This window comes from Melanostigma gelatinosum (assembly GCF_949748355.1).
Source record: "Melanostigma gelatinosum genome assembly, chromosome: 13".
Lineage (NCBI taxonomy): Eukaryota > Metazoa > Chordata > Actinopteri > Perciformes > Zoarcidae > Melanostigma > Melanostigma gelatinosum.
Window position 1 is genome coordinate 9,029,640 of NC_136646.1, and position 26,210 is coordinate 9,055,849.

Consider the following 26,210-nt stretch of genomic DNA (forward strand, 5'->3'; position numbering starts at 1 on the left):
AGAGGACTAATATCTACCTGAGTCGAGAAGGAAGTCACTATTTTTTGCCGTTCACCTCGACGGAATTTACAACCTGATGTTATGTATATATAGCTCCCAATAATAAGAGAAAGCTGCATTTTATAGCTACACGCATTGCCACAATAATTACATAAAACTGTGGACACAAAATCATTTTGTTCCATATATTTTATGCCAATATATTCATCATTCAGCAATCCGTCTGACTGTTGGTTTGTTTTCCCTTGTAGCGTCCGGAAAGTGGTCCATCTCCCCATCCACGCGAATCCAACTGGTGCTGCTAGCACTGTTAGCTGCTAGCACTGTTAGCTGTTAGCCGCCGTCTCATCCGTCGCCATGTTGAGAGCCGTTGAGAGTCAACATGTGCTCTGAGTGTCCCATTCAGCTCCTTTGAGTGATGTTGTGATACTCACGACTCAACATTAAATACATTGTGATCATTTCAAAATGTCACATAAAGAAGAATGGTAAGCAACGTACACATCAATTCATGCATTCAAGAATCATGAATCAAACACATGCGTGGTATGAGTGTCGCCCACTATTCCTATAAAATTCCATATTTTGTCGTTGGTTTATATGAATCTGATATTCTTCCATTTATCGGTGTTACTGACTTGGACCATGTGCTACTTGGTTGGAAGGCATTCCTCTGTACTTGCAGCCAATCACATAATGTGGGACTGTTTGCCGTATCGAAAAAAAGGGTGGGGGCGAGAGAGGGAGGGGGAAGAAACAACGGAACCCGGATGCTGATGCTGACCGATGAGGAGAAGGAAGCTAGAGAGAGGAGGGAGGAGGAGGAGGAGTGTGAGAGGTGGGGGGGGGGGGGGGGGGTACAAAAAAAAGAGAGAGAAAGAGAAGCAGGGGTATTACCGGCAGCAGCGGAGTGGAAGAAGAAGAGGCCATCCCGTGAACGAGGGGCACTCCTGTTGGGTGCGGGCAACTTCTCATATAACCTGAAAGATTCATTTTCTCCACAGGCGAATTTCTTTTTTTTATGTCTTTTCTTTTTTTTTAAATTACTGTCATTTGTGCGGGAGGCAACAGCCAAGGAGGAGATGCGGTGATATCACGAGCACAGCCGGCCAGGGGAGAGAGACAAGGGAGACAGAGAGAGAGAGAGAGAGAGAGAGAGAGAGAGAGAGAGAGAGAGAGAAGGAGGGAGGAAGGAAGAGGGAGGGACGGGAGTCTGCTCCCACCACCAGGCCAGCTGAGGATGCTTGTTGTTTCTAGAAGCAGGATTAATCACCGGGCCGAGCGCTGATCTTGACGCCGGCACACCGAGCGCACCTCTCCTCTCCGCCGCGACCGTCCCGAACCGAGGGTCGCTTGTTCTCCCCCCGCCCCACGTCCCGTCTCGCCCGGTTTTCTTCTTCTTCTTCTTCTTTTTTTTAATGCTCTCCCCCCCTCCCCTCTCTCTCTCTTCCTCTATTTCCTGATGCAGGGCCGGGGAGGGGTGAGCCAAAGTGTGCACCGGATATTGGAAAACCCATTCTTCTGGCTGATGCTGTTGTGATAATAGATTATTATCTGGACAACGCGCGGGCATCTGCACGAGAGAGAGAGAAAAAAGGCAGTCTCCTGACCGAGAGAGAGAGGCCCTGCGTGAGAAGGGGCGACAAGAGAGAGAGAGAGAGAGAGAGAGAGAGAGAGAGAGAGAGAGAGAGAGAGAGAGAGAGAGAGAGAGAGAGAGAGAGGAGGGGAATGTACGAGCCTGGGAAGGATGGTGAAAACATTTTTTGGACGGTAGCAGCAGCGAGGAGGAGGAGGAGGAGGAGGGTGTGTGGAGGGGGGGTCCCTGATATCGATCAGAGAATGGATTCAATCAGGGGCATTCTGACTCGGGATATTTGAGACCCTGCTCTTACAGGAATCAATCTGTGGCCAATGCAGAGCCCGAATGAGACCTCTCTCTTCTGCTCCACTTTTAGCCGGCTGCATAAGCTAACACACCAATTAGCTTTAAACTACTGTTATTTATAGCAAAAAGGTGGGGGTGGGCTCACCTCACGCGTCCTTCTTTTTCTTCTTCTTCTTCTTCTTCTTTCTACTCTGAATGATGCTGCTTTCCGTGCCGCCCTGAAAGCGACGCGAAACCGAAGAAGAACAGCCCGGGTAATACTTTATTCTAGGCCTGTGCTGAGACTGTGGAAACCGGGGACCGGCTCTCACTCTCCCCGGCGCCGGAGCGGCTGGCCCGCATGACAAACAAGTGCATGGGAGTAGCCTGCAGGGCCCGGCGTTAGAATCACGACCGGTCCTCCCATCGCCTCCAGAGCCGCCCTGGGATGTGCGGCGCTACGGCGTTACGCACAGGAGCCACCGCCGTCTTGATCCGCATCGCAGCGGGAGTGTATAGAATTTCAGGATGAGCAGCAAGGAGCTGACGGTGGGCCCGTCCAACCAGTACGTGGGGCCCTACCGGCTGGAGAAGACCCTCGGGAAGGGACAGACAGGTAAGATGGGGCGGGGGGGAGGGCAGGGGGGGGGGGGGGGGGGGGCGAACAGCTGATTCCAGCATTCAGAATCACTGCTTTATTCACCCAGCCTCTTTTTATTCTGATCACAACCTCTTAAATGATCCAAAATGAAATTCATCACGCATTTGTTTGAAGTGCATCCATTCTATTCTGTCTCTATGTGAGCCAAGTAAAGCTTTTTTTGAATTATTTATGACATGCCTCCCTTCCTGTTATCACACTGCATGATGATTTGAGATATCAAACAGTCTCTCTCTCTCTCTCTCTCCCCATGTCTCTTTGTGTCCCTCAGGGCTGGTGAAGTTGGGCGTCCACTGCATAACAGGACAGAAGGTGGCCATCAAGATTGTCAACAGAGAGAAACTCTCCGAATCGGTCCTGATGAAGGTATATATATACGCTGTGCTCGTGTCTGACCCCCGTACCCCATCCCCACGACTGTCACCTCAGTAGCCACAAAGCTCCGGATCGAGCCGGCTTGCAGCTCTCTCCAGCCTGCGGAAATAGCAACACAAATGTCTTTTTTTATTTTAGTCAAGTAAAAAAAGCCCTGTCTGCGTGTGGAGCCGCCGAGTGTGTGGGCACACTGCTTCTGTGCACAGAACAATGGAGATGATTCCATTCTGCTAATTAAGCCCTCTGATGAAAGCTACAGACTGCAGCTGAAAACTGAAAAAAAGTTTAAAAAAAAGAAACAAAGCTGTTCCACATTTGCGTTTCTAATGTGGTCGACTAGTCGTTTCTCTTTTTTTAAAGGTTGCGCCTGGGAAAACGTGGGGCCCAAGCAAAGAGTTGCGTTGTGGCTTTGTGTGTTTCAGTATTTTTATTTGACCGTTCCGTAACCTTTATCTAGCCGGGATGATCCCGTTGAGATCTTGAATCTCATTCGTTCTGGCCAAGATGGCGGCGTAAAAGTTCCCCCACTTCAAAACACAAATAACAGATTTAAAAAAAAAAGCAAAACCGGGAAAAATGCAATGTGAAAACATACAAAAAAGTTTTGCATGGCCGAGGCCACAGACAAACCAGCACATCGCAGCAGCGAAGGAAGAGAATAATTGTCTTCCAGTGTCAGGACAAGCACAAATGATCCGTAATCCTGTTTTTAAAATCCTGCACGCTTATAAGATAATCGAGTTGAAAACGTTGAAAAGCTCAAGCCGAGATGAGGGTGCAAGATCTTTAAAAGCGCTTTCGCCAAAAAACGGTACACGGCCTCTAGGAATGGTGGTTTGCAGCTACCGAGCCTTTGGCTAAAATCAACCAACGTTCCATTCTACGGTTGTAAACAGAAAACACTGAATCTAACATTTTCAAAAAAAGGATGAACTTGTAAATACACTTTCGTCAGCCAGATGACAAAAGCAGGAGACAAGTGCGTGATTAAAACTCTTTTGCACCACCGACGAAACCTCCATCCACCTGGAAATGCCACCGGTCCCCATTCATCTGGTTTATAGTATCTCCCTCGTCTTGTATCGCTTTGGAAAGCTGCCCACTGCCTACTCGGGGGTGCTAACTGCCAGTAACCGCATTACTGGGTCAGCTGAAGCATGTTTAACTACAAGTAGCCTTTTCCTGTCGACACTCTAGATGTGTCTCTTAGCTTCCTGCTCTGAGTCAACAGCACGACAACAGAAGCAAAACCTGTGAGCATTGTTCTGGCAGCTGTTGACTTCTCATCCTCTCGTTTACACTCGGCGTCCACTTTATTAGGCAAAGTCTAACGGGGGGGTGGGGGGCTATAAAAACATATAGCCCACACTTGAGTATCGCGATGTTACGTTTTGTCGTTCTGTATCGATTCTCAAAAACGCTGTCAATTTAATCATTTACGTGCAGAGAGAAAAGCAGCGCTATGATGTTGGCTGTTACAGACTGTGATAGATGCAAATACAGCTCCCACTGTTCTGATTACATAACATCAATAAACGTTTTGTTTTACTCTGATTTTAATGCATATGGCGGTGTGTTCTTTAAGGCAGAATTAGTCTGAAACATTGCAATATATCACTTTGCTTACAGCATCACAATATATCACTTTGCTTACAATATCACAATATATCACAATATATCACTTTGCTTACAATATCACAATATATCACAATATATCACTTTGCTTACAATATCACAATATATCACTTTGCTTACAGCATCACAATATATCACTTTGCTTACAGCATCACAATATATCACTTTGCTTACAATATCACAATATATCACAATATATCACTTTGCTTACAATATCACAATATATCACTTTGCTTACAGCATCACAATATATCACTTTGCTTACAGCATCACAATATATCACTTTGCTTACAGCATCACAATATATCACTTTGCTTACAATATCACAATATATCACTTTGCTTACAGCATCACAATATATCACTTTGCTTACAATATCACAATATATCACTTTGCTTACAGCATCACAATATATCACTTTGCTTACAATATCACAATATATCACAATATATTGAATCGTAGCCCCTGTATCGTGATATGTATCGCATCGCCAGATTCTTACCAACACACAGCCGTCTGATGCAATCCAATACAACTGTGCTGCCATGAAGTCGACTTTTACGATGTCTATAAACTTTTGTTTTTTTACTGTTATCGAGGTGTTAATTCAATTATTTGTTTGTTCTTGAGGTCACAGTTGAAAAAGCACTTGTTCATGGACGGGCTCTTGCGTTGGCTTGCATTAGACTGTGCAGGGGTACCTAATAAAGTGGCCACTAAATGTATTTATCTATTACAGCGGATCATCACAATCCATTTCTTTTTCATCAAATCAGTCTTTTTAATTAGGGATCGGCAAATAGCTACCAATGGACTCCTTTGATCACAATGAGAACAAATTTACCACGAATGTACCATCCGGTAATCACCCCCCCCCCCTCATGTGGAGAGCGAACCGATATGCGTGTGTGAATGTTTAGTAGGTCATGCTATAGACAGCTGCTGGTGCTGAAATGAGATTCATTTTAAAGGACAGGTTTGGATATTTTGAAGTCCATCTTAATACCTTAATACAACACTCACATGACCTTATGAAGGTTTATGGCTTATTTTGGTCATTGTGGCCGTGGTAACGCTTGTCCTCTCAATGCGACTTTTGTCATCCGATCACGACAGGACATATTCACTGTCAAGTCTGTACACTCGTTCCTTCAAAATAAAGCTCTTGATGAACAAAGTCGTACGGGACTTATGTCATGAAGAATTTATAGGAGATTAAACGTTTTTATCACAGAATTATCAGAGCTCTGTTGGAAACAAACAAGTCTGCAGATACTGCGAGGAGGAAGAGTAAGCAGCAAAATTACCGGTGACTTTCACTGTGAAGATTTTAACGAGCCGTAAATAAACAAGTGACATAATGTCATCTTTTAATGTTGATATGGCTGAGCAGCTTAGCAACTTAGCTTAGCGTTAGCAAACAGTTGTCTTTTTACACATCTAGCAGATGCGGAGCAACATTAGCGTTCATTTGAGAGCATTCTTCATGCAACCTGGATCGTGTGAGTCTAATATTGTGTCTGTTTGGTGCTGAGCAGCGTGTTTACAGTTTATTTTTGCCGAAAACAGAAGGCCGGTGCCGTAGATGAGAATTATTTGGTCAATTCTTCATGTAAAAATATTGATTAGTGCAGCTTTAAGTCGAAGTCATTAGGCGGTCTCGGTCTGAGCTAGCTTAAAGTACAGGCCTGCACTTAAGCTTTGACGAGAAAAAGAATCTTCGTTCCTCTCTTTTCTTCTTCCATTTATCCTTCAAACACACTTCATCGGTGTAAATGATGATTTGCTATCTCTGCTCGCTGTTTACAACTCAATGAACACTAAACTATTTGACATTAACATTTAATACTGCCTCCCTCTGCTCCACATTTGACCTAACTCTGCCTTTATACTTGCTTCTTCCCTCTCTCTCTCTCTCTGCCTTCCATACACACCTTCCTCTTCCTCCTGACATTTCATTCTCCATTCTTTTTCAACCTCCCTCCCTCCCTCTTTCTTAACCTTTCTCCACACGTCTCCTCTTCTCTGCGTCCATCCAGGTGGAGAGAGAAATAGCTATTCTTAAACTAATAGAGCACCCTCACGTTCTGAAGCTGCATGATGTCTATGAGAATAACAAATACCTGTGAGTATCTCTTTATCTTTCTGCTTTCCGCTGACTGTCTTTCTTTCTTTCTTTTTTGAAATCTTCCCTCTGGATCTGCGCCAGAGAAGGACCAACCTTGAATCTGAAAGGGAAAATAATAACCGCATGACACGGGAGATATAGAGGGTCGTGGGTGTCTGTTTGAGTTTTTATGTATGGAGGAAGCATCCATGGCTTGTGTGCATGAAGTCTCACATGTCCCCCCCCCCCCCCCCCCCCAGGTACTTGGTTTTGGAGCATGTGTCCGGCGGAGAGTTATTCGACTACCTGGTGAAGAAGGGCAGGCTGACCCCCAAAGAGGCCAGGAAGTTCTTCAGACAAATCATCTCCGCCCTCGACTTCTGCCACAGTCACTCCATATGGTCTGTGAGAGGCTGCTGACCTTAAGGCCCGCCCTTTCTTTCATTGTTGTATCATTTACAATTTTGTCTCTCAACCCGTTTCGTCGCTATTTGTCGGTGTTGAGTCAAAGTCTGTTCCCCATCGATTGGTGTTTCCCCTCACCTTCAAATGAGACTAAATGTATTTTTAACCCCAACCAGTCGTTTTCCACTATGCTTAACTCAAACCTTACTCGAACCCCAACCAGCTACCTCTGCGACGCCCATCCATAACCGACCTAGAATCGAACCCTCGTCCCTTGTTTCCTGTCTGCCTCTTCCCTATCAACTGTCCAGTGAATGGAAAAGAATATACATATACATTTTTAATGGTGGGCTATAGTGAAGACAAATCAAAAGTCTTGGACCTCTTGATCAGGTCACACAGGCTGCCATGGATCAGAACTAAAGTTGGGAGCACAACTCTGCGTTTATGAGGCGCTCACGTGACCCGACACCAGTGGGGTTGTATGAGGTACTCATCCATAGTCAGTGTATGTTAGATATCGGTCGGCACGCCCCCAGTTTCGAGAAGCAGACTGGAATAATGGAATGTGCTGCTGTGGAATGGGCTCAGCAGCTGTATTTGAACAAGAATCAATATCAGTTTAAGTGTACGCTATGTTTAGAATATTATCACCAGTTCACCTTCCTGTGAGACGGCAATGCAGTCTATGTTTCCGACAGGGAACTTAAGCCGTTATATGCTCTTGTCCAAAGCCGCCAGAAAAAAAACAATAATTTCACCTCGCAGAATACAGGAGTTGCTGTTATACTGCTGCCTCGATCGGTTGGTTAGTTTGTTTTATTGTGTGACTTTTGTGAATCCAAACTCACCCTTTAAAACACCAAAGTCACACAATGGCACAAACGAACGAACTAACGGCTCGAGGTAGCTTCAGACCAGCAACCTCCGTGTTCTGCGAGGTGAAATTGCTGTTCTTGCAATGGAGCCTGGTAGTGTTTTACGAGAGCTTAGATGTATATGACGGCTTCAGTTCCCCATGGAAAAGAGCTGCCTCACTGTAAGGTAAACCTGTGAACATATTCTAAATATAGCACTTAAACTGATATCGATTTTTGGCTAAAATACGTTTTGCTGCTGCCCCCGTACACAGCAGTACGTTGCTTAGCTTCCCTGCTGGTACTCCTGTCTGACTATGGAGAAGTAGCTCCTACATTCACACTTCAAAACATCCGAACAAGCAGAGCTGTGCATTGCGTCATCCACACGTGCATTCACGTGCGTCCTTGTGCAGTGAACTGCACTGCAGATCACTGAGCTTTAATAAACAGTGGCACTCCCCTTTGGTATGAATATTTATATGTCATGTGAAAGTCTACCAAGCGTACAAACAAGGTTAGCTGCAGCTGTGGTTTATGGTCTGGAAAAAGACTTTCATTGAATATATATGTGTGTGTGTGTGTGTGTCCAGTCACAGAGACCTGAAGCCAGAGAATCTTCTATTGGATGAGAAGAATAACATCAGGATAGCAGACTTCGGCATGGCCTCGCTACAAGTTGGGGACAGCCTGTTGGAAACCAGTTGTGGGTGAGTACTGGATTAGATCGATGAGGCTAACGTTTGCTTGAATTCATATGTGGCACCAAGACTGTACATGTGAAGTGGACGTAGTCACCGTGACGTCACCCATTGGTTTGTGGATTGCCGATTTGAAGCCTCGAGTTTGGAATTTTGTCCGTCGCCATGTTGTTTTTTTGCAACCAGAAGTGACACAAGATGAAGTACAACCAAACGCAGAATTTTTAAATGCCACAATTAACTTTCATGAACTGAAAACAAAAGCCTCGGCAGCAACCTGTCAATCACAAAGTAGCCCCGCCCTAAAGCATACTCCTGGGACCATCATTTATTAAATGAACATCATGCTGTGTTGAGGAAGACATGAAACTAGCGATTGAGACCATAAACTCATGGATACGAAATGTACTGAGGTAATAAGTCAAGTGATAAGTAGGCCCCCTGATGGCCATCAGAAAGAATGCAATTTTTTAAGGCTCTTCCCCATTGGCTTCACTTTTCAGACCCGGAGGTTGCCTCCTGGGTGCGACTTGTTCATCTGCCTATTTAAATAACATCTGGTATTGTAAATGAACTACACATATGATCATGTAAATTCGGTGACATACACAAAGTGTGCAGAACATTGGGAACATCCACTCAGCGCTCTATTGTGTTCTTTTTACATAATTGATGACTTTGTTCGTCAACAGCTTAAGCGTTTTTTAAACTTTACTGCCCATCAGGAGCAACGTGGATGTAACACATACAATTAGTACAGGAGCGTAGCTGTTTGCCTGGATTCACCTATTCAGTCGAATCAATGAATAAAAGAGCTTTTTCATCAAATCAGCACCTGCGTCCTTTATCTGTGTGCATGGTTGCATCTGGTTAAATCATTTAATAATATCCTCTTCTTTCTTCACAGATCCCCACATTATGCTTGCCCAGAGGTCATAAGGGTTAGTTACTTCCCATCTCAGTGTGTTATTGTGTTAGTGTGTGTGTGTGTGTGTGTGTGTGGGAGTCTGTGTGTGAAGTCTAATGCTTCCATGTCTTTGCATTTTGGTTTCAGGGAGAGAAGTATGACGGTCGCAGAGCCGATGTCTGGAGCTGTGGAGTCATCCTCTTTGCTCTTCTGGTGGTAAGAAGATACTTTTATTCTTTTTTTTTCCAGTATTGAGTTGCTTTTTCTCTCTGCCCTTTGATTCCCGCTATTTAAGTCACAAAGAACAAGGATCTCATTGAACCTCATACGCAGTCTTCTCTCAAGCCAGACTGTCAGCGTATCAGCCTTAAATCTTAAAGGTACTCTGTGGAGATGTTGACAACTATTGGCAGCCTGGAGCAATGTTGCGATGAATGAGCCGGTCACCATTTTGTTTATATCTTGTGCATGAGACTAGCGAGGTAGTGGGATGCAAGAGTGCGTGGGTGACGCGACTTTTCCACTGCATGACAGTTGGTGGCGGTAACCTGCCAAGAAATGCAGCAATGCGCCAACAAAAAGCAGAACTAAATAGAGAAGGATGGATTTAAAAGCGTTACATATACATACAATGGATTTTTTTGTGAGAAACATAACACAAAGACATACCGGTAGCTGTATTGTTCTACAAGAACACTCCGCAGAGTGCCTTTAAAGGAATGGTTCGACAAAGGTGACAAAATCCGCCTACCAGCACCTCTGAAGCTCTTACATTCACACGTTATATCTTGTTTAATCCATAAATGTAGTAGTATGTAGCTTTAGTATGCATATTTTGTTACCTCAGGACTAGACAGGCTTTTAGACTTTATGCTAAGCTAAGCTTACTGGCTGCTTGTGCTTTACAATATATCTGTTGCACAAATTGTTAAACTATTCCTTTAACTATGCTGAGTGTAACACTAAACTATTTCATCTCTTTGCATCTCTCTCATCCTATTTCCTCGTCTTTCTGTATCTTCTCCCGTCCCCTTCCCAGGGTGCCTTGCCCTTTGACCATGATAACCTGCGGCAGCTTCTAGAGAAAGTGAAGAGCGGGGTGTTCCACATGCCCCACTTTATACCTCCTGACTGTCAAGCTCTGCTTAAAGGAATGATAGAAGTCAACCCTGACAAGAGACTTACGGTGAGCAGGGATGGACCATGGGGCTTATATAGGGAGAGGGCCAAGTATATGTGTATATATGATATATATATATCATATATACACATAAAATAAGGGGCATTCAAGTGTACGTACTCTGAAGTTGATTTAGCTAAAAAAAATAGCCGCTGATTCAAAGATATCTTTCTCTCGATGTAAGTCCATAGGAAAAAGTCTTTGTGGGCCCAATGACATCACGTGACCAACCCCAAAGTTGTAGGCCACTACAAAAATGTACTTTAAAAAACCTGGCCTTCTTATCGTGGGACTTGGTGCAAATATGGACCATTATCTATTATATTGTTTTATGTCGTGCATTTATTATCATGTGGTTGTTTTTTGTCCATCTGCCCATTGACAACCGATGCAAATTAGCTTCTAGCTAGCTCTTGTGTAATTCGTTTTTACTGGACACTGTCCCTGCAAAAATAAACAATAAGAGAAAGAAAGGTACCAGAACACAGGCAGTCAAAAGCAGAGGATCACGCACAAACTCAGCCCTGTCTGGAAGAGTAAAATGTCAGCCGTAGACAGTGTTTTCAACCGTTAGCTTAATCAGCTAGCTAACTGCAGCTCATGAAATCTTCAGATGGCAAAATCGTTGGTTCTAAAATTGAGTAGCCCCTTTTGACTGCCTCTGTTTGAAATAAAGGCCATATTGTTGAAAAAAATGAATCAGCATTTTCAGTGCTAAATCTGCCACTGTTCTCATTCTGAACTGCGTATGAATGGAGGAGCGTTCCGTAGCTGAGGAAGGCAGGGCTGAGCAAACAGTCACATTGCCCCACAGCAGTTTCCACAGCACACGAAGCATGAACCAGACATTCAGGAGGGAGGAAGGAAAGGAAAGGCCCCAGGCCTCGCTTCGAGATGTGACAGAAATCGACGCTGACACCGGATCTTACGGAGGGAAGAGGAAGGAGATGAGGAAGGTGGAAAAGAAAAGAGCAGAGGAATGGGCCTTGGGTGTTGCTGAAAGGCACGAGTGGAGTCAGCCATGACAGGACAGGGTTTTTTATTTCTGTCTTCAAAGGCAAGTTAGCAGTTCATTTGAAGACGAGACTCACGGAAACCGAGGTGTAGGGAGGAAGAGAGGCATGAATATATGCATGTGTGCACAATGCGATTGATTGGATGGATCAAGTGGCTGTAGAGAAGGCTGAGGGTGAAAGGGGGCGAGGGCCTCTCTTGCTTTTCACCCAAATGCCAGCTTTCCCTTCCTGAAAGCAAGGCTTGAAAAGGAGACTTGGTAGCTTTAGACTTGTTTAATCAGGTTTTTATTTTATTTTTTAAACACAGATCCCAGTGTTCAGTTAGACAGCAGATGCTTTATCTTTGTTGATGTATGATTGTAGGATTAAATTAGCTGTAAAATCGGGAAACTACGTTTTGATCAATGCTGTAATATTGTCTTCTTTTTTTCATTACAGCTAGAAGCAATACAGAAACACCCCTGGTACCAGTAAGTACCACGTTCACTTTCTTCCTCTGCATTTTCCCTGTTCCCTTCTTCACCAAAGCCACTATTGTTGGTACTAAAGTAGCATAGCGGCACTTGGCTCCGCTGGGCCACATCTGTAATTTCTCACACCTTCGCTTTAACTATGCCGGCCTCTTATTGTGGGTCAGCCAGTATTCTAACACGCAACATACCTCATACCATACTGTACATACAGTGAGCTGCTCAGACGTCTGTTTTACATTGTCAGTCGACACCAGGCATACTAGCATTTGATTTTTCACTGTAATTACTAAAAGCTCAAAAATAAAGTGGTATATATATATAAACAGTATATCGTAATATAAATATAGTCCTGACTTGATGTGACCTACATTGCTTTTTGAAATAACTTCTGTGGGTGGTAGTGGGTTTTTAAAAGCCAATGCTCATACCAATATATTTGTACTACAGTGACTAAGCTGTTATGGCCGTGTTGAAAATGAGAATCTTCCCGAAGAAAATGTGTGAAATCTTCCAATGAACCCTAGATCATAAAAGTGTGGGAAGAAAAATGCAGGAAGCAGTGTAACGTACTGCTCCATGGCCCAAATCATCACCATAATATCGGACTGTGAAGAGTTGTCTGTCAGTGCTTGCGGTAAACTTTGAGATGTTTCGAACATTTTTTTAATTGCACGCAACTACATACCCTGATTTTGTCCCTTCAGGGGGGGCCGTAATGAGCCTTGCCCAGAGCAGCCGGCGCCCCGGCGTGTGTGTGTGAAGAAGATCCTGTCCTTAACAGACCTGGACCCTGATGTCCTGGAAAGCATGTACTCCTTAGGGTGCTTCAGAGACCGGGTCAAACTCACACAGGACCTTACAAGTGAGGAGTGAGTAAATATAACCCATCAAACATTTCCACTTTCAATGGATGGCAATACATCATTGTGCACCAGTGTTGAAACATATTGGTTGGAATTTATGACAGAACATTGATCAGATAGCTTGATAAATCTGCTTTATTATCCACTATAGAGTATATTAATATTTTATAGAAATAGATTGAAAGAAGGAAAGAATTTAAAATGAAAACCTGTGTCTCCACTGGACCGGTTGTTCCCTAGGCAATCATTAGACAAGTAGAACAAACGTGTCAAGTCGGCATCAGACTATGACCCTCTATGTGACCGTAGTTATGGCGGGGAGTAAAGAACGAAGTGAGGTTACGAAGTATACAGAGCAATATCGTCTGCAAAGGGAGAAGGTCTGGGTGCATGGTTGGGTCCAAAAACATGAATTTCAGCCACGAAACTGCTGTTTGTGTCCCGTGGGAAACCAAGAGTCAACCTTGGCTTATTAAAAGTGATGTAACGTTACTACGTTGCATACGTAAGGTAGCCTTAGCTACGTAGTAGTTTGAAGCGTAGGGCCGATGACCAAGCTGCCGTATTTGACGAGTTGGGATTGAGAACGTGTATAATTGTGTGTGTAGTTACTTTCATTTCTCTCTCACAATGTCTCTTTCCCTCATTGTCTTTTTTGTCCTTTTGTGGCCGGTCAATGAGTTAAATCATTAATCTGCCTGGCATGGCAGGAACAAGAGCAATGTCAACAAGGGCTCTATTATCTCTGTGTCCACCCATCCGTTGTGTCCCCCTCCTCTGATGAGCTCGCTCACCAACCACAACAGCAGAAGCAGACGCGTTTTAACATCTTTCAGCTCATTGTTTTGTTTTTCCGGCTGGTAACTTCACTGTTTTGACTGAGTCTCACAGCTCTCATCATAACCGTTACCAGCCACATTAGGCAGCTGTTGTCAGTGAAACAACTGTGATAAACCCGCTGTATACTGCCTGACCAGCACCAAACAGCAAATTTAGCAACTAGCTGGTGAACACAGTGGAGCCTTTAGCAGATATGGAGCCAAACAATGATTGTAAGAATTAGTGGAAACAAAAAATCCGAGCTTAAAGGAGTATTTGACTAACATTTTCCAGAAACACTCCAAACCAAATCCATTCTAATGTTTTTCCGTGTTTACTGGATGTGTTAATAAGCAACTGATTGCTAACATGTAGGTGTTTAGGGTTTGTTGTCGTTAACATTAGCAACAGATATTTAGCTTAATTAGCTTGTGGGCTAAATAGCTAGCTAAAAAAGCAAAACAAAATCGTCAAACTGAGCTGACTTTTCAACTCAAGCTGCAACATTGATTCACTTGAAACAATGTCTAGCTTTAGTGTGTCACGTTAACTCTATCTCGAAACAATTAATCAAATACTGGTTCCGATACAATCCCCGAACCCATCAACTATCGGCCTAACGATGACTCAGCCTCTGGGAGCAACGGCCAACAGCTCTGGGTTTCTGGTGTAGCCATTGGAGACGGGGATAAGGAACAAATGTATAAAATAAAGAAATCGAGGTAATGGAGATCCGGGCCAAGGCTTCCTCTTCCGTGGACCTGTCATGGTTTACAGTGCGATGAGCAACTTGAGACGCGAGAATAGATTTGGAGTTGAGAGACGTCGTCTACGAATGGTTTTGTTTCACAAGTAGCCGGTTTACACTCAGTTAATGATACATGTCCTAGCTTATAAAAAGCTGAATCATCGTCAGATGACAGCCGATGGGTTCCGAGATTGCATTTCCACCGATGCATTCCACCTCTTTTTCTCTCCAAAACAATACACGAAACACTTTCATCTGCTAAATGTTTCAGTCAATACAACTCGGAATACAAACGGAAACCTGAACGCTTAGCGATTCTGCATTCATATGCAGATTTCTGTTTATAGAGATTACTTACGATATGACCTGTCCGGACCATCCCATTTACAATTTATTTTTTGTTTCCATTATTTATTCACATGTGACACTGACAAGCCTCTCGTCTTCCTTGTGTTTTCCGATTCCGTCGGCAAAAAGCTTTCTGTGTCTCCTCTCTTTCTGACCTTCGGTTTCTCCGTCGCTCTGCGTCTTGTTCTGCAGGGAGAACCAGGAGAAGATGATCTACTACCTCCTGTTGGACAGGAAGGAGCGATACCCCAGCTGTGAAGATGAGGATCTGCCAGCCAGAAATGACCTCGGTGAGAACACGCGCTCCACAACCTTTTTAGACAAAAGCTTGATTGTGAAATCGAATGTTACTTCTCCTCTGAACTGTGCTTTTACCATTGAAAATGCTGTCGATTCCTAAGATAAAATTCAGATTTTCCTTTTCTTTTTTTCTTAATATTTTTGTCCTCCAAGACCCCCCCAGGAAGCGAGTGGACTCCCCCATGCTGACGCGTCATGGTCGCTGTCGTCCAGAGAGGAAGAGCCTGGAGGTCCTCAGTGTCACAGAGGGGGGGTCTCCCACCCCGCCTCGCAGGGCCCTGGACACTAATGCACACAGTCAGAGGTCAGAATCAAGACTGACATAACATGACATTATTTTTTAACTGATGGAAATTGTTGCACCTAAAAGTCCCATTCGCCTCGATGACTTGTTGTTTGTTGCTGTCTTCAAAAGGTCTCGTTCAGTCAGTGGAGCGTCCACAGGTCTGTCATCCAGTCCTCTCAGCAGTCCCCGGGTAAGAACGTCTCTCTACTCTATTAACCCTGTTAAAGACCTTTTCACTGCCTCTGACCTAGCTGCCTTAAAACAGGGTCTGACTTGCTGTCTGCAGACACAGAGCTCAACTATTTCGATTTTTTTTTTACACTCAAAAAGCAAATTAAAAGTTTTTTAACCTACGAGTTTACACTTTAATCAACCATGCTTGTGTCACACAGCTACATGGGTGAGTCTCCCAAATAGAATCTCCCATTTTAATCTCCCCCATGTCTATGACGATCCTGGCCAGGTCTGTGAAATGTTCCGTTCTGTACTTTACATTACACAATCTGACGAAATGATTACACTCACGAGAGCGGGGGATTGGCACTGAAAGCTGCATTAATGTACACAGTTTGTCTCGTTTTTTTAATGTCTCGCAAGCATTTCTACATATATGGTGATCTCTTTGCGTTCAATTTCACACACTCTAATGAGCAAAGGGAACTCAGTATGTTTGTATCATAATTTGCATTTCATAGATATTACTCGTTTGTTTACAAGCAGTTAAAGGAACAGTTTGGCAAGTGAGCTTATTCCTTCTTTTATTTGCCAAGAGTTAGATGATGTCTGTACAGTAAAAATGAAGTTACCAGCAGCAGTTGGTTAGCTTAGCTTAGCACAAAGACAGGAAACAGGGGGAAACCGCTAGCCCCAGCCTCGCTCTGTCCAAAGGTTATAAAATTGCCCGATCAGCACCTCTCATTTACTGACATAAGTTATGTCACCATAACAACTAACAACAGCAGCCATTGTCTTTTGTTCTAGTCAAATGAGCACGGAACACAGTTCAATGTCCGTCCTACTCCTACTCCTATGGTCTGCGCATACAGTGAAGACCAAAGTCAGAAGCTGGTAGTAAATACAGGCTTTCCCTGTCATATTTGAAGGATAAAGGTGATCATATTTTGTAATGGTCAACAAATCCCATGAAGAAAACAACATTTATTAACACAGTATTTTCTGTGTATCCGAAACCTGATACATCTTAATCCTCTGCGCATAGCGCTCAACTGTTGTCTAAGAACTATTAATAATCACACCAGTGAGTCACACTGTTGCACTGGGTGACATGTTCCTTCATTGCCATGAACATGGGCACTGTGGTGTATTTTAAATCAATCCCACACGCATCATCCTGCCGCTGTAAGAGAAAATAGGTCAAAGCATATCAAATGCGTATTCATCCGCAGCTGCAAATAGTACCGAATAAATGCAATATTTTCCTACTGTTTGAGTCATATGTGATAAAACCTATCCACCTTTGTTAGGGACCAGTGGGCTTGGAGTTGAGTTTGGTCTTTTCTTTGTAATGTGCTGTGTGTTGTGTGCTAAAGCTGTTTTGTATCTGTCTTTCCAGACTTTTCCTTTTGAACTTGCAGTATATATTAAACATATATGTACTATCAGTGGCTCCAATTTAAAGACATCAGTTTAGGCCATCAACAACAGCAAACCAAATTTCCTGTGATGCTTGTTTTATTTTCTCTGCTAACTCTCGCTCAGACTGTCGCTGTTAAGCTATGGCAGCCTTTTCCATCACACTCCATCACTTTCTCAGTCATTCACATTCTCATTTCATAGACACGCCATGCTGCCTCATGCAAATGTCTGGACAAAAACACATACGTAGTTGTAACCAAGAACAGAGATCCAACAAATCCATCTTCCATCTGATCGAGGCTTGTTGAATCGTTTCCATGAACCATAATTCATGACCATTGCTTTCTCTCATCTTTTCCATCCCTCTTTCCCTCCTTCTCCCCATCTCTCTCTCTCTCTCTCTCTCTCTCTCTGTCTGCCCATCAGAGCCCGGTCTTCACTTTCAGCCAATCAGAAGTCGCCTCCGCTCCCTCCTCCAAAGACCCCAAACCAGGAAGCGCCACCACGCCTCGGCCCACCCGCCCACCACCCGACCCAAAAACACAGACCCTGCCCTCAAAGGCCCAGGCCGACCGGCCCCCACTCCACTCCATGAAGTCCCTCCCCCTCCAGACCCCACGCTCCCCTTCCCCGTCCCCCTCGCCACTCCTCTCCCCCATCCCACGCTTCTTCAACTTCCCCTCTCCATCCGTCTTCAAGTCCAAGAACGTCCACTCGTCCTCTAACTCCTCTGCCGCCCCTCCCCCTGTGTCGCAGGTCACGCCGCAGGGCTCGCCGCTGCCCACACCGCTGGGCACGCCCGTGCACCAAATCCACCACCCTTCCTCTACCACCCCTCCCTCCTCCTCCTCCTCGTCCTCTTCTTCCAGGGCGGACGGGGCCGGCGGGGCCTCGCTGTCGCTGACTCCGCCCTCCAGCCCGGGCGGCAGCGGCGGTCTGGCCGCCTCCAGCTCCGCCCACTGGAGAACGAGGCTCAACTCGTTCAAAAACAACCTCCTGGGCTCGCCGCGCTTCCATCGGCGCAAACTGCAAGGTGAGTTTGAACAAACTATCAGTGGATGACGATGGTGGTGTGAATCCTCCACACTTTGAGATAAAGAAATTCAAAAAAGTAGTAGCCTCTGAATGAAGTATGAAGTAACTTGATGCTGCGCTAACAGTTTAAACAATCAGAGTTAATCTACTCGCATCCAAGATAGAATCTATTATTACCGAGAAACGGCCACGTGCCCCGGCCTGTAGCCTGCGGCTGTGTTGATTAATGCCTGTGTGATAATCTATAATTAGGGCAATTAGATTATGCCCCGTCATAAAGATTCACTGGCCTTTTGCTTCTGTCGTCCTCTCTCTCTCTCTCTCTCTCTCTCTCTCTCTCTCTCTCTGTTTTCCTTTTTTTAGTCCCCACGTCAGAGGACATGTCCAGTTTGACTCCCGAGTCCAGTCCAGAGTAAGTCCACACAAGTCTCCGTTTGTTTTCCTGCAACACAGTACAATATTACAACGGTTTGTAGGTTGAAGAAACAATCTCCCCACGAGGTCCATTACGTAGCGTTTAGAGCTTCAATGCTTTCAAGCTCCAGAGCAGAGATTTGTTTGTCAGCTCACTCCTTGTTTTTTCATCCAGACAAATTTAACCGTATAAGCAGAATTATTTAAACAGTCAAATCCTTGGCTGAACACTATGTCCGTCATTATGGGCCAGTTGAAAATACCACATCCAACCCAAATGAATAGTGTCATTGGAAGGAATCGGTCACATGTCAAACACTTGTTCATTTGCAGACTGGCTAAGAAGTCCTGGTTCGGTAACTTCATCAGCCTGGAGAAAGAGGAGCAGATCTTCGTGATGATCCAAGACAAGCCGCTCAGCTCCATCAAGGCTGACATCGTCCACGCCTTCCTCTCAGTGAGTACGGCTCGAGCTTCAGTCGGCCTCGACAACTTCGGGCATTCGCTGTGTAGTACAATTTGCGGCATTAAAGGCAGAGACTAAATGTTGAGTGTCGCCCTTTTTCTTTTGCCTCTCCAGATCCCATCCCTCAGCCACAGCGTGGTGTCTCAGAACAGTTTCCGGGCAGAGTACAAGTCCTCCGGGGGCCCCTCTGTCTTCCAGAAGCCTGTCAAGTTCCAAGTATTATTACTTTTATTTATTTTTTACATCTTCAGCCCTGAGACCCAACACTCCCAACTCCATCTTTAACAAACGCCGCATTCAAACCCACTGAAGTTTTTATCAGATTCTAGTCAACACCTCAGTGAAGACTTTGAGTGTTTCAATGTAAGCATCATATACATGAAGATTCAATGATTTATATATATGTATGTATGTATGTACATATATATGTATATACATCCATGTAATCGCATGTTTTTTGTGTTCTGCTTTGAAGATACTTAAGCTCACAACTGAGAACATTTTATTTGTTGTACAAAAACCCAACGGATCCCACCCAGGGACACTGAGAGAAACACACAAACAAATACAAAATTTAAACGATCAACGGTTTTTTACTCTGCTCACATGACTGAGCACATTTCAAAAACTAAAGAAATGTGTGTACATAGTTAAAATAATGTTAATTTGGTTGAGAATTGTGTTTTCATGTTTCTACATTTAGAATTGTTCAGGAAAAATATGCTTTGATGGAAACCAATGTCCATATACAATTACAATACTTTTATCAATTATTATGGCTTATTGACTTACATAACCTTAAGTTAGGTTGAACAGATTTTAAGGGGTATGAAGCATCGGAGGATACTCAAAATGAGCATATCTCAGAAACTGAAACATGTACATCGTTTCTTTAACCGTCTTTGGTCTTTGTGTGTGAGCATCATGAACTCCTTCGCTCTCTGTAGGTGGACATTGCTTTCTCCGAGGGGGAGAGGGAGCGAGAGAGGGAACGAGTGGAGCGGGAGGGAAGACGAGAGATGGGCATCTACAGCGTCACCTTCACTCTCATAACAGGTAGGACGGTGTGTTTGTGTGGAAGATAGATGAGAGGAGAGCAACACACAGGTGTAAGACATGCAATTATAACGCGTGCTTCTTCTTCGTCCCATGTTACCTTGCGGTCAGTTATGTGCGCGACCTCCGGTTATTCCGGTGAGAAACTGGTTATTCCCTGAAAGGCGATCACAACGTGTCTTTGTTGAGTTCGCAGCTTGTTTCCACTGCCCACAAGGTGACCAAAGAAATCAGTTGTTGGAGGTTTAGAAAGAACAACACCAGCAAATGTTTTTGCATCAAAACATAACGGCAGTGATGCAAATTTGCGACGGTTGCAGCACTTTTTCCATAAAATGTTTGATGGATTCGTGCAGGACGCACTACCTGGATCCTCTGGAATTCAAATATTTGTGTAGCTTAAAGCTACTGGAGGCTGTTTTATTGTGTTTCCTTATTGCAAATAGCTTCCCTCTGGTAAACAGATACTGCCGTACACTACACATCTTTTATTGTGGGCTTTTATTGTGAAAGGTAAAGGTGAAGGTTGAAAGGAATAATAAAGTTTGACTACGGCGCCTCCGTGTTGGTGTACAATGCAGTATACGTTCTTCAATATGTCCGTTCCGCACAGTGCGATCGCTCTGACAAACAAAACCATATTGCTTTTTTAGCCGCGTAATACAAACAACAAAAATATATTGACGTGTGAATGAATCTCACGCAAAAGAAAGAAAGAAAAGACCCTATTAGGCCTTTATATTGTTGACTCTGGTCTTCAAATTCACAAAAACACTCATCTGTGTTTATTTTACATTTGTATCCTTGAGGTTTCTATATTCTGTATTTAAAATTGGAGTTTCAATTTTCACTGTTTTAAACCTTCAAATGAATGAATAAAGACTGCTCTCCCAACCAGGTCCCAGTCGCAGATTCAAGAGAGTGGTGGAAACGATCCAGGCTCAGCTCCTGAGTACTCACGATCAGCATTCTGTGCAGGCACTGGCTGGTAAGAAGTACACGTACACACACACACACACACACACACACACACACACACACACACACGCAAACCACGTGTACCAGTAGTTTAGTTGTTTGTTTCACGTCTCTCTCCCACGGTTTTACCCCTGGCCCCTCAGACGAGAAGAACGGACAGCTCTCCCGCCAGCCCAGCACCCCTTCGCGTCAGAACTCCCGGCGTTCCGAGAGCGGTTCCGAGCGGGAGCGGGGAGAGAAGGAGCGTGCGGCGGACGCTGGGGGCGGCAGCGGTGGCACCTTGCAGAGGCGGGGCTCGGGGAAGGACAAGACCAGACTCCTCTCGTCGTCCAACGGGACGCAGTCCCATCCCTGAAAGGAATGTTGTGTGGAAGAGAGGGCGAGGGTCATCTGCCTGGCCTTTTTTTTCTCTTCCTTCCCTCAGCCCTTCCCACATTCTTTCCTTCCCTATTTCCTTACCTCCTGCCTTGCTTCCTACCATTATTCCAAAGTGACGGGACGGAGGACGGGGAAAGTTCTACCTTGAAGCTGATTCGGGGGGGATACAAAGGAGATATTCCCCCCGCAAATGACAGATTTTTTTGCAGAAATGCGTACATGTGGGGGTCGGTGGAGGCAGGTTGAGCTGATCTCTAATCAGTCTTCAAGGGTAGCTTCACCCCGGAAAGGGGGGGACGGGGGGGGACGGACAAGGCAGAATACAGGATGTCCCACCTGATCGGAGAAATGCAGGAAAAAGCTCACAGCCAGGGAAAGACGTTGTCCGCCCGTTTTAACGAATCAAGAAAGCACATGACCTTCCCATCACGCAACACGGGACTCAAAACCGACAGGAAACCTCCGCCGGGTAGACAAAATGCCGCAGGAAGACACCGGCCAATGACAGAGCCCACATCACATCGATCATCACCCTCAACACCACCTGACCACACGTGTTGAGTCACACGACCAGGGAAACCCGCTCTCCCCTCTTCTCCTCGCTCTCGCTGACTGAAGACAAACGTGTGTTCTCAAAGCAAAGCAACAAAAAGAGGACGTCTTTCGAGAAAGCATCGAAGGAGTCTTGATGTAGACTGGATTGTTAATGTCGTTACTTTAACAATCAAGGGTGTCCTGAGTGCAGAGAAGGAAATGACGGAGAGAAAAGATCTGACGCGGTCGACGTGGCGTGAGTCCGACGCGAGACAGACAAAGACGCTTTTTTCCTCGAGCGTTTTGAGAAGCATGAATCCCATAAATTATTTCCCGAATTACACTGATGAAGCTATGATACCGTGTTGCCTTTAATGGAGGAGAGAATAGTGGATAGCTAGTTAGATTTAGCCCCATTTTGAGGACACTAGTCACACCACAGGTAGAATGTCTCACGAGGGAAAAGTCCCGCCGGAGGACGGGGGAGCTGAGTAGATGGAAGGAGACTAAACAGAGGAGAGCTAGCAACAGGTATCCGTTTGGTAGCAGAGGAAGGACAAAAAGAAAAAAACAATGGCATCTTAAGCTAACGTAGAGATGACAGTGAAACTCTTCGCTCTTCAAGTCCATGAAATTACAGGAATTGAAGGTGATTGAAAAGTGGAATTGGAGTCGAAAGGCCTGTCAAACAGGACATCCAGGCTTTTTAGACCCACAATTAGGTAACTAAAAGCCCTTCCTATGTTCCTTTACATTTGACAATGGATGCAGGAGGACGCAGGGCGACGCCTAAGCCCCAAACTGAAGCTTCTGTCTGCCCCTCTGAAAGGAGAGAGGCAGGCGGAGATGGACAAATGTGCTTTTTCACAAGTGGGAAAAGTAGATTCCAAGACAGACAAAAGAACTCTGGCGTGTCTGTTGTCATAAAAACACTGCACAAATACTGCCTGGAATGGGGGGGGGGCCACACCTAAAGAATGAAATCTGTCTTGTTTTATTTTGTTGTTTTTTTTCTACTCTGCTCCTGTCTTTCTCTGTGTCTTTTTATTGTTGTTGTTGTTGTTGAAGGTGTTTTTGTGTTTGCCACCAGCAAAGTAGAGGGCGGCACCAACCATGTGAATGTCAAAAACTCTTTTGAAACGATTCCAAGAGTTGTAAACATATTTTTTTCATATATTTATTGAAAATGTATTTATTTATTTTCATTCATTTGTATTTGTTGAAAGTGTGATTTGTTTTTTGTTTTTTCATGAATGGAAAAAAGCAGGAGATGGGTTAGGACAGGGAAATGTCACTTTCAAGATGAAAACCAGAAAACCCTGAGAAAAAACTGAAAAGCAACATTCCTTTTTTATTTTTAACATTTAAAAAAATGTGATGCTGCAAAAATACCTTCCAGCTTAACATCGTGTCTTTACCTGCTTTTGTTTTGTTCATTTAGTAGCCTATTGCTGGCTGCTATAGCTGTTCACATTCCTACGACACTACACAAATATTTCACACACACACACAGTTAGAGATAAGCTCCATGTGGAGGATTTTTTAACATTTAGACAAAAGGCTCTGATATGTATCAGTGTCTAGTTATTCACTCTTTCTGACTTTTGTCCAGTTCATTTTGTTTTGGCACGCCCAAGGGAGCGCTGAGCGACTGAACTTGTTCGAAAATTTGATCAAAGATGCCTGGGTTTGCGCGTACGTACGAAACACACGTGGCGTGGCTCTTTGGATGGCAATGCCGGAGCAGAGCGGACATTCCCATTCAAATCAATGTAGCAGGATGGTCAGAGTTGCAGCGGCTATTTTTATGTGTACCGTTGTTGCGCGCTAACTTACTTATGAACCGAACCGATTTACGGCAAGTCGCAGCTCTCTAAGGTGAGGTTTTGCTGTGACGACAAAAACAAGCAGCAATATTAGCAACTTGATGCGTCATCCTCACACTCTTGACTCAGCGTTAGAAAGTGCACAGCTAACGCCAGACGACTCACAACTATGATTGGCTTATTTTTCCCAAAACAAGTGTAGCATTTAAGCATGGTGGAATTAACAATCTCGCTAAAGTAGCTAACTAGCGGACAGCTGGCTTGTTAGCTAGCTTGCTAATTTCATCATGCTTTAATGCTATACTGGTTACAGAAAATAAGCCGAACAGTAGGCTGGTGGCCAGCGGTCCCTCCGCCTCACTACCGGCCACTCCGGAGAAGGACAATCTACTGTAGCTAGCTAACCAGCCAGCCATCCGTTTCCCCAGAGCTCCGCCCACTCTCTTCCCAGTGAGCTGCAACCACATTAACCAAGACCACTAAAAACAATCGCCATTTTCTTTTGAACCAGTCAAATGACCACGGAAAAACAACTCAATGTCCGTTCTACTCCTATTCCATTTCTGTAGAAATTTTGCAATTCATGATCCCCAGAGGATGAACCTCAATAGTGATCCACCAACCTTTTCTCTAACACAATCATCAGGTCAAAATTCAGATGTGTCCAATAATTTGGTTTGTGACAAAATACCTTCAAAACATGACATTCTCACCAGCCTCAGCTGTACTTTGTGTTCACGGGTAACTAGCAAACGTTAGCATGCTAACAAGTAAAACTAAGAAGGTGAGCATGGCAAACATGATACCTGCTAAACATCCGTTAGCATTTAGCTCTGTGCCTAAGTACAGCCGGAGCATGGCTGCTGACTCTTAGTCTTGTTCTGAATGCTAGATAATTAAATCTGCAAACAGAGACAGTGACTGCAAACACAAATGTATTTTCCTGTCATATTTATTAGCTGTGAAACACTGTTTATTCCTGCTAATTAACAATTCACTGAAACCATTACATATCCCTTATTAACTTTCAATCGTCTCCTCACACTCTGCACACTAAACTGAAACTGCCACATAACTTCTGGAAAAACTGGAACATGTGGTTAGCAACTGTTTGAACATCCATCCAACACCGTAGATGAACTTTGTCCTAGCTGGCAAGTGTGGTAGAGGACATGTGGAACATTTGTTTGAGTTCTGAGTTTAAAGTCAGAATTATGAGAATAAACTCAGAACTTAAATTATTTCTTTTCACTTGTGGCCCTAATCCCCTTCCGTAGACAAGTGCATAGTAGCCACAGGTCTTGGCATGGTTTCGGAATCATTTTAGAAAGCTTCGGAAAAACTATTGGCTTGGTGGACATAATCAAGAAAGATTTTGCGGTTGCGCTGGTTTAACAGTAGATATTAATGTCCCCTCCCCCTTCTCATGTCATCAGAGGCTTTCTTTTACCATCCTGGGGCTCAGAGTGGGCCTCTTCCAGCAGTGAGGCCACACGCATCTGAAAGGTCAAAGGGACAGGGAGGTTTATAGTTACACACATACATGAAAGAGAGTCTTATGTCATCGTCTTTTTCTTTTTTTTCCCTTTAAACATATGGTCAGAGTCCAGTTCACCTTACACACACTTTTGAGAAGAGAGACACTAGTTAAAGGATACGAATGGGAAGAGGAACAAAAGAACGAAAGGCAGAAGCATGCGGCAGGTTTTGCTCTACTTTGAGCAAACTGCATCAAAATCCATTCCAAAAAAGACACAACGGGATCCTTAGCACATTTGCGGCTGCGAGACTTGCAAAACTCTCCGAATAAAAGAAACATAATAAAACCCACCCTTCCCTCCCTCATTCCTCTTTTACCCCCCCCCTCCACCCGTTCACTATACATTTTCTACACCCCCCCATTCCTCCTCTTTGTATTTCTTGAATCATGCTCCACGCCCATTCTTGTCCCAACTGCACATATCTCACCCCCTTATATAGTCGTCCCCTCCCCTTGTATACATTTTATACGCGCCGTATACTTCAACGCAGATGCTGTATACATTTGTATACACTCTATGCCTGTCTCTGTCTCCATTGTATGCCATCCATATCTATGTACACTATATTTTATCGACACTGTAGTCACCGTACGACTCTTCCTCTCATCATTGTTGCCCATTCTTCTTCTGCAGTTAGAATTGTACGACTATAATCTCTTGTCTCCCGCCCATATTCCCCCTCCACCTCTCACCTTCCCCCCCACCCCCCACCCCATCTTGTGTACCTCCGCTCCACACAGTGGAAGGAAGAATTTGTGACGTCAGGAAAAAAAATCGAGGGAGGTGCGTGGGGGGGAGGGCGGGTTTGAGAAAAACAGCTAACGCGACAAATGATGATGAC

At 44.4% G+C, this 26,210-nt stretch overlaps 1 protein-coding gene across 3 annotated transcripts; it reads left to right on the forward strand.

Annotated features, from left to right (window-relative positions):
- The first annotated feature begins 1,840 nt into the window (after positions 1–1,840).
- LOC306787014 (serine/threonine-protein kinase BRSK1-like) lies at positions 1,841–26,210 on the forward strand. Of its 3 annotated transcripts, none has more exons than XM_079282001.1 (20): positions 1,841–2,480; positions 2,797–2,891; positions 6,575–6,660; positions 6,903–7,043; positions 8,498–8,614; positions 9,513–9,546; positions 9,660–9,728; positions 10,552–10,698; positions 12,147–12,178; positions 12,886–13,050; positions 15,152–15,249; positions 15,413–15,563; positions 15,675–15,735; positions 17,568–18,174; positions 18,540–18,588; positions 18,924–19,047; positions 19,171–19,272; positions 20,004–20,122; positions 21,018–21,100; positions 21,234–26,210. In XM_079282001.1, exons 1-20 carry the CDS (start codon positions 2,393–2,395, stop codon positions 21,443–21,445), a joined length of 2,580 nt encoding a protein of 859 aa, XP_079138127.1. In that variant the 5' UTR covers positions 1,841–2,392; the 3' UTR covers positions 21,446–26,210. The 3 variants fall into 3 exon arrangements, with proteins under 3 accessions (XP_079138127.1, XP_079138125.1, XP_079138126.1); XM_079281999.1 differs by having other exon boundaries at positions 20,004–20,112; positions 21,011–21,100; positions 21,186–26,210; XM_079282000.1 differs by having other exon boundaries at positions 20,004–20,112; positions 21,011–21,100.

Bases quoted from the DNA above. Each gene is read 5' to 3' on its own strand.
- LOC306787014 (XM_079281999.1), top strand. From the start codon at position 2,393: ATGAGCAGCAAGGAGCTGACGGTGGGCCCGTCCAACCAGTACGTGGGG. The intron at 8,615-9,512 runs GTGAGTACTGGA...CTTTCTTCACAG, and splicing joins CTGTTGGAAACCAGTTGTGG to ATCCCCACATTATGCTTGCC. The intron at 15,736-17,567 runs GTAAGAACGTCT...TCTGCCCATCAG, and splicing joins GTCCTCTCAGCAGTCCCCGG to AGCCCGGTCTTCACTTTCAG.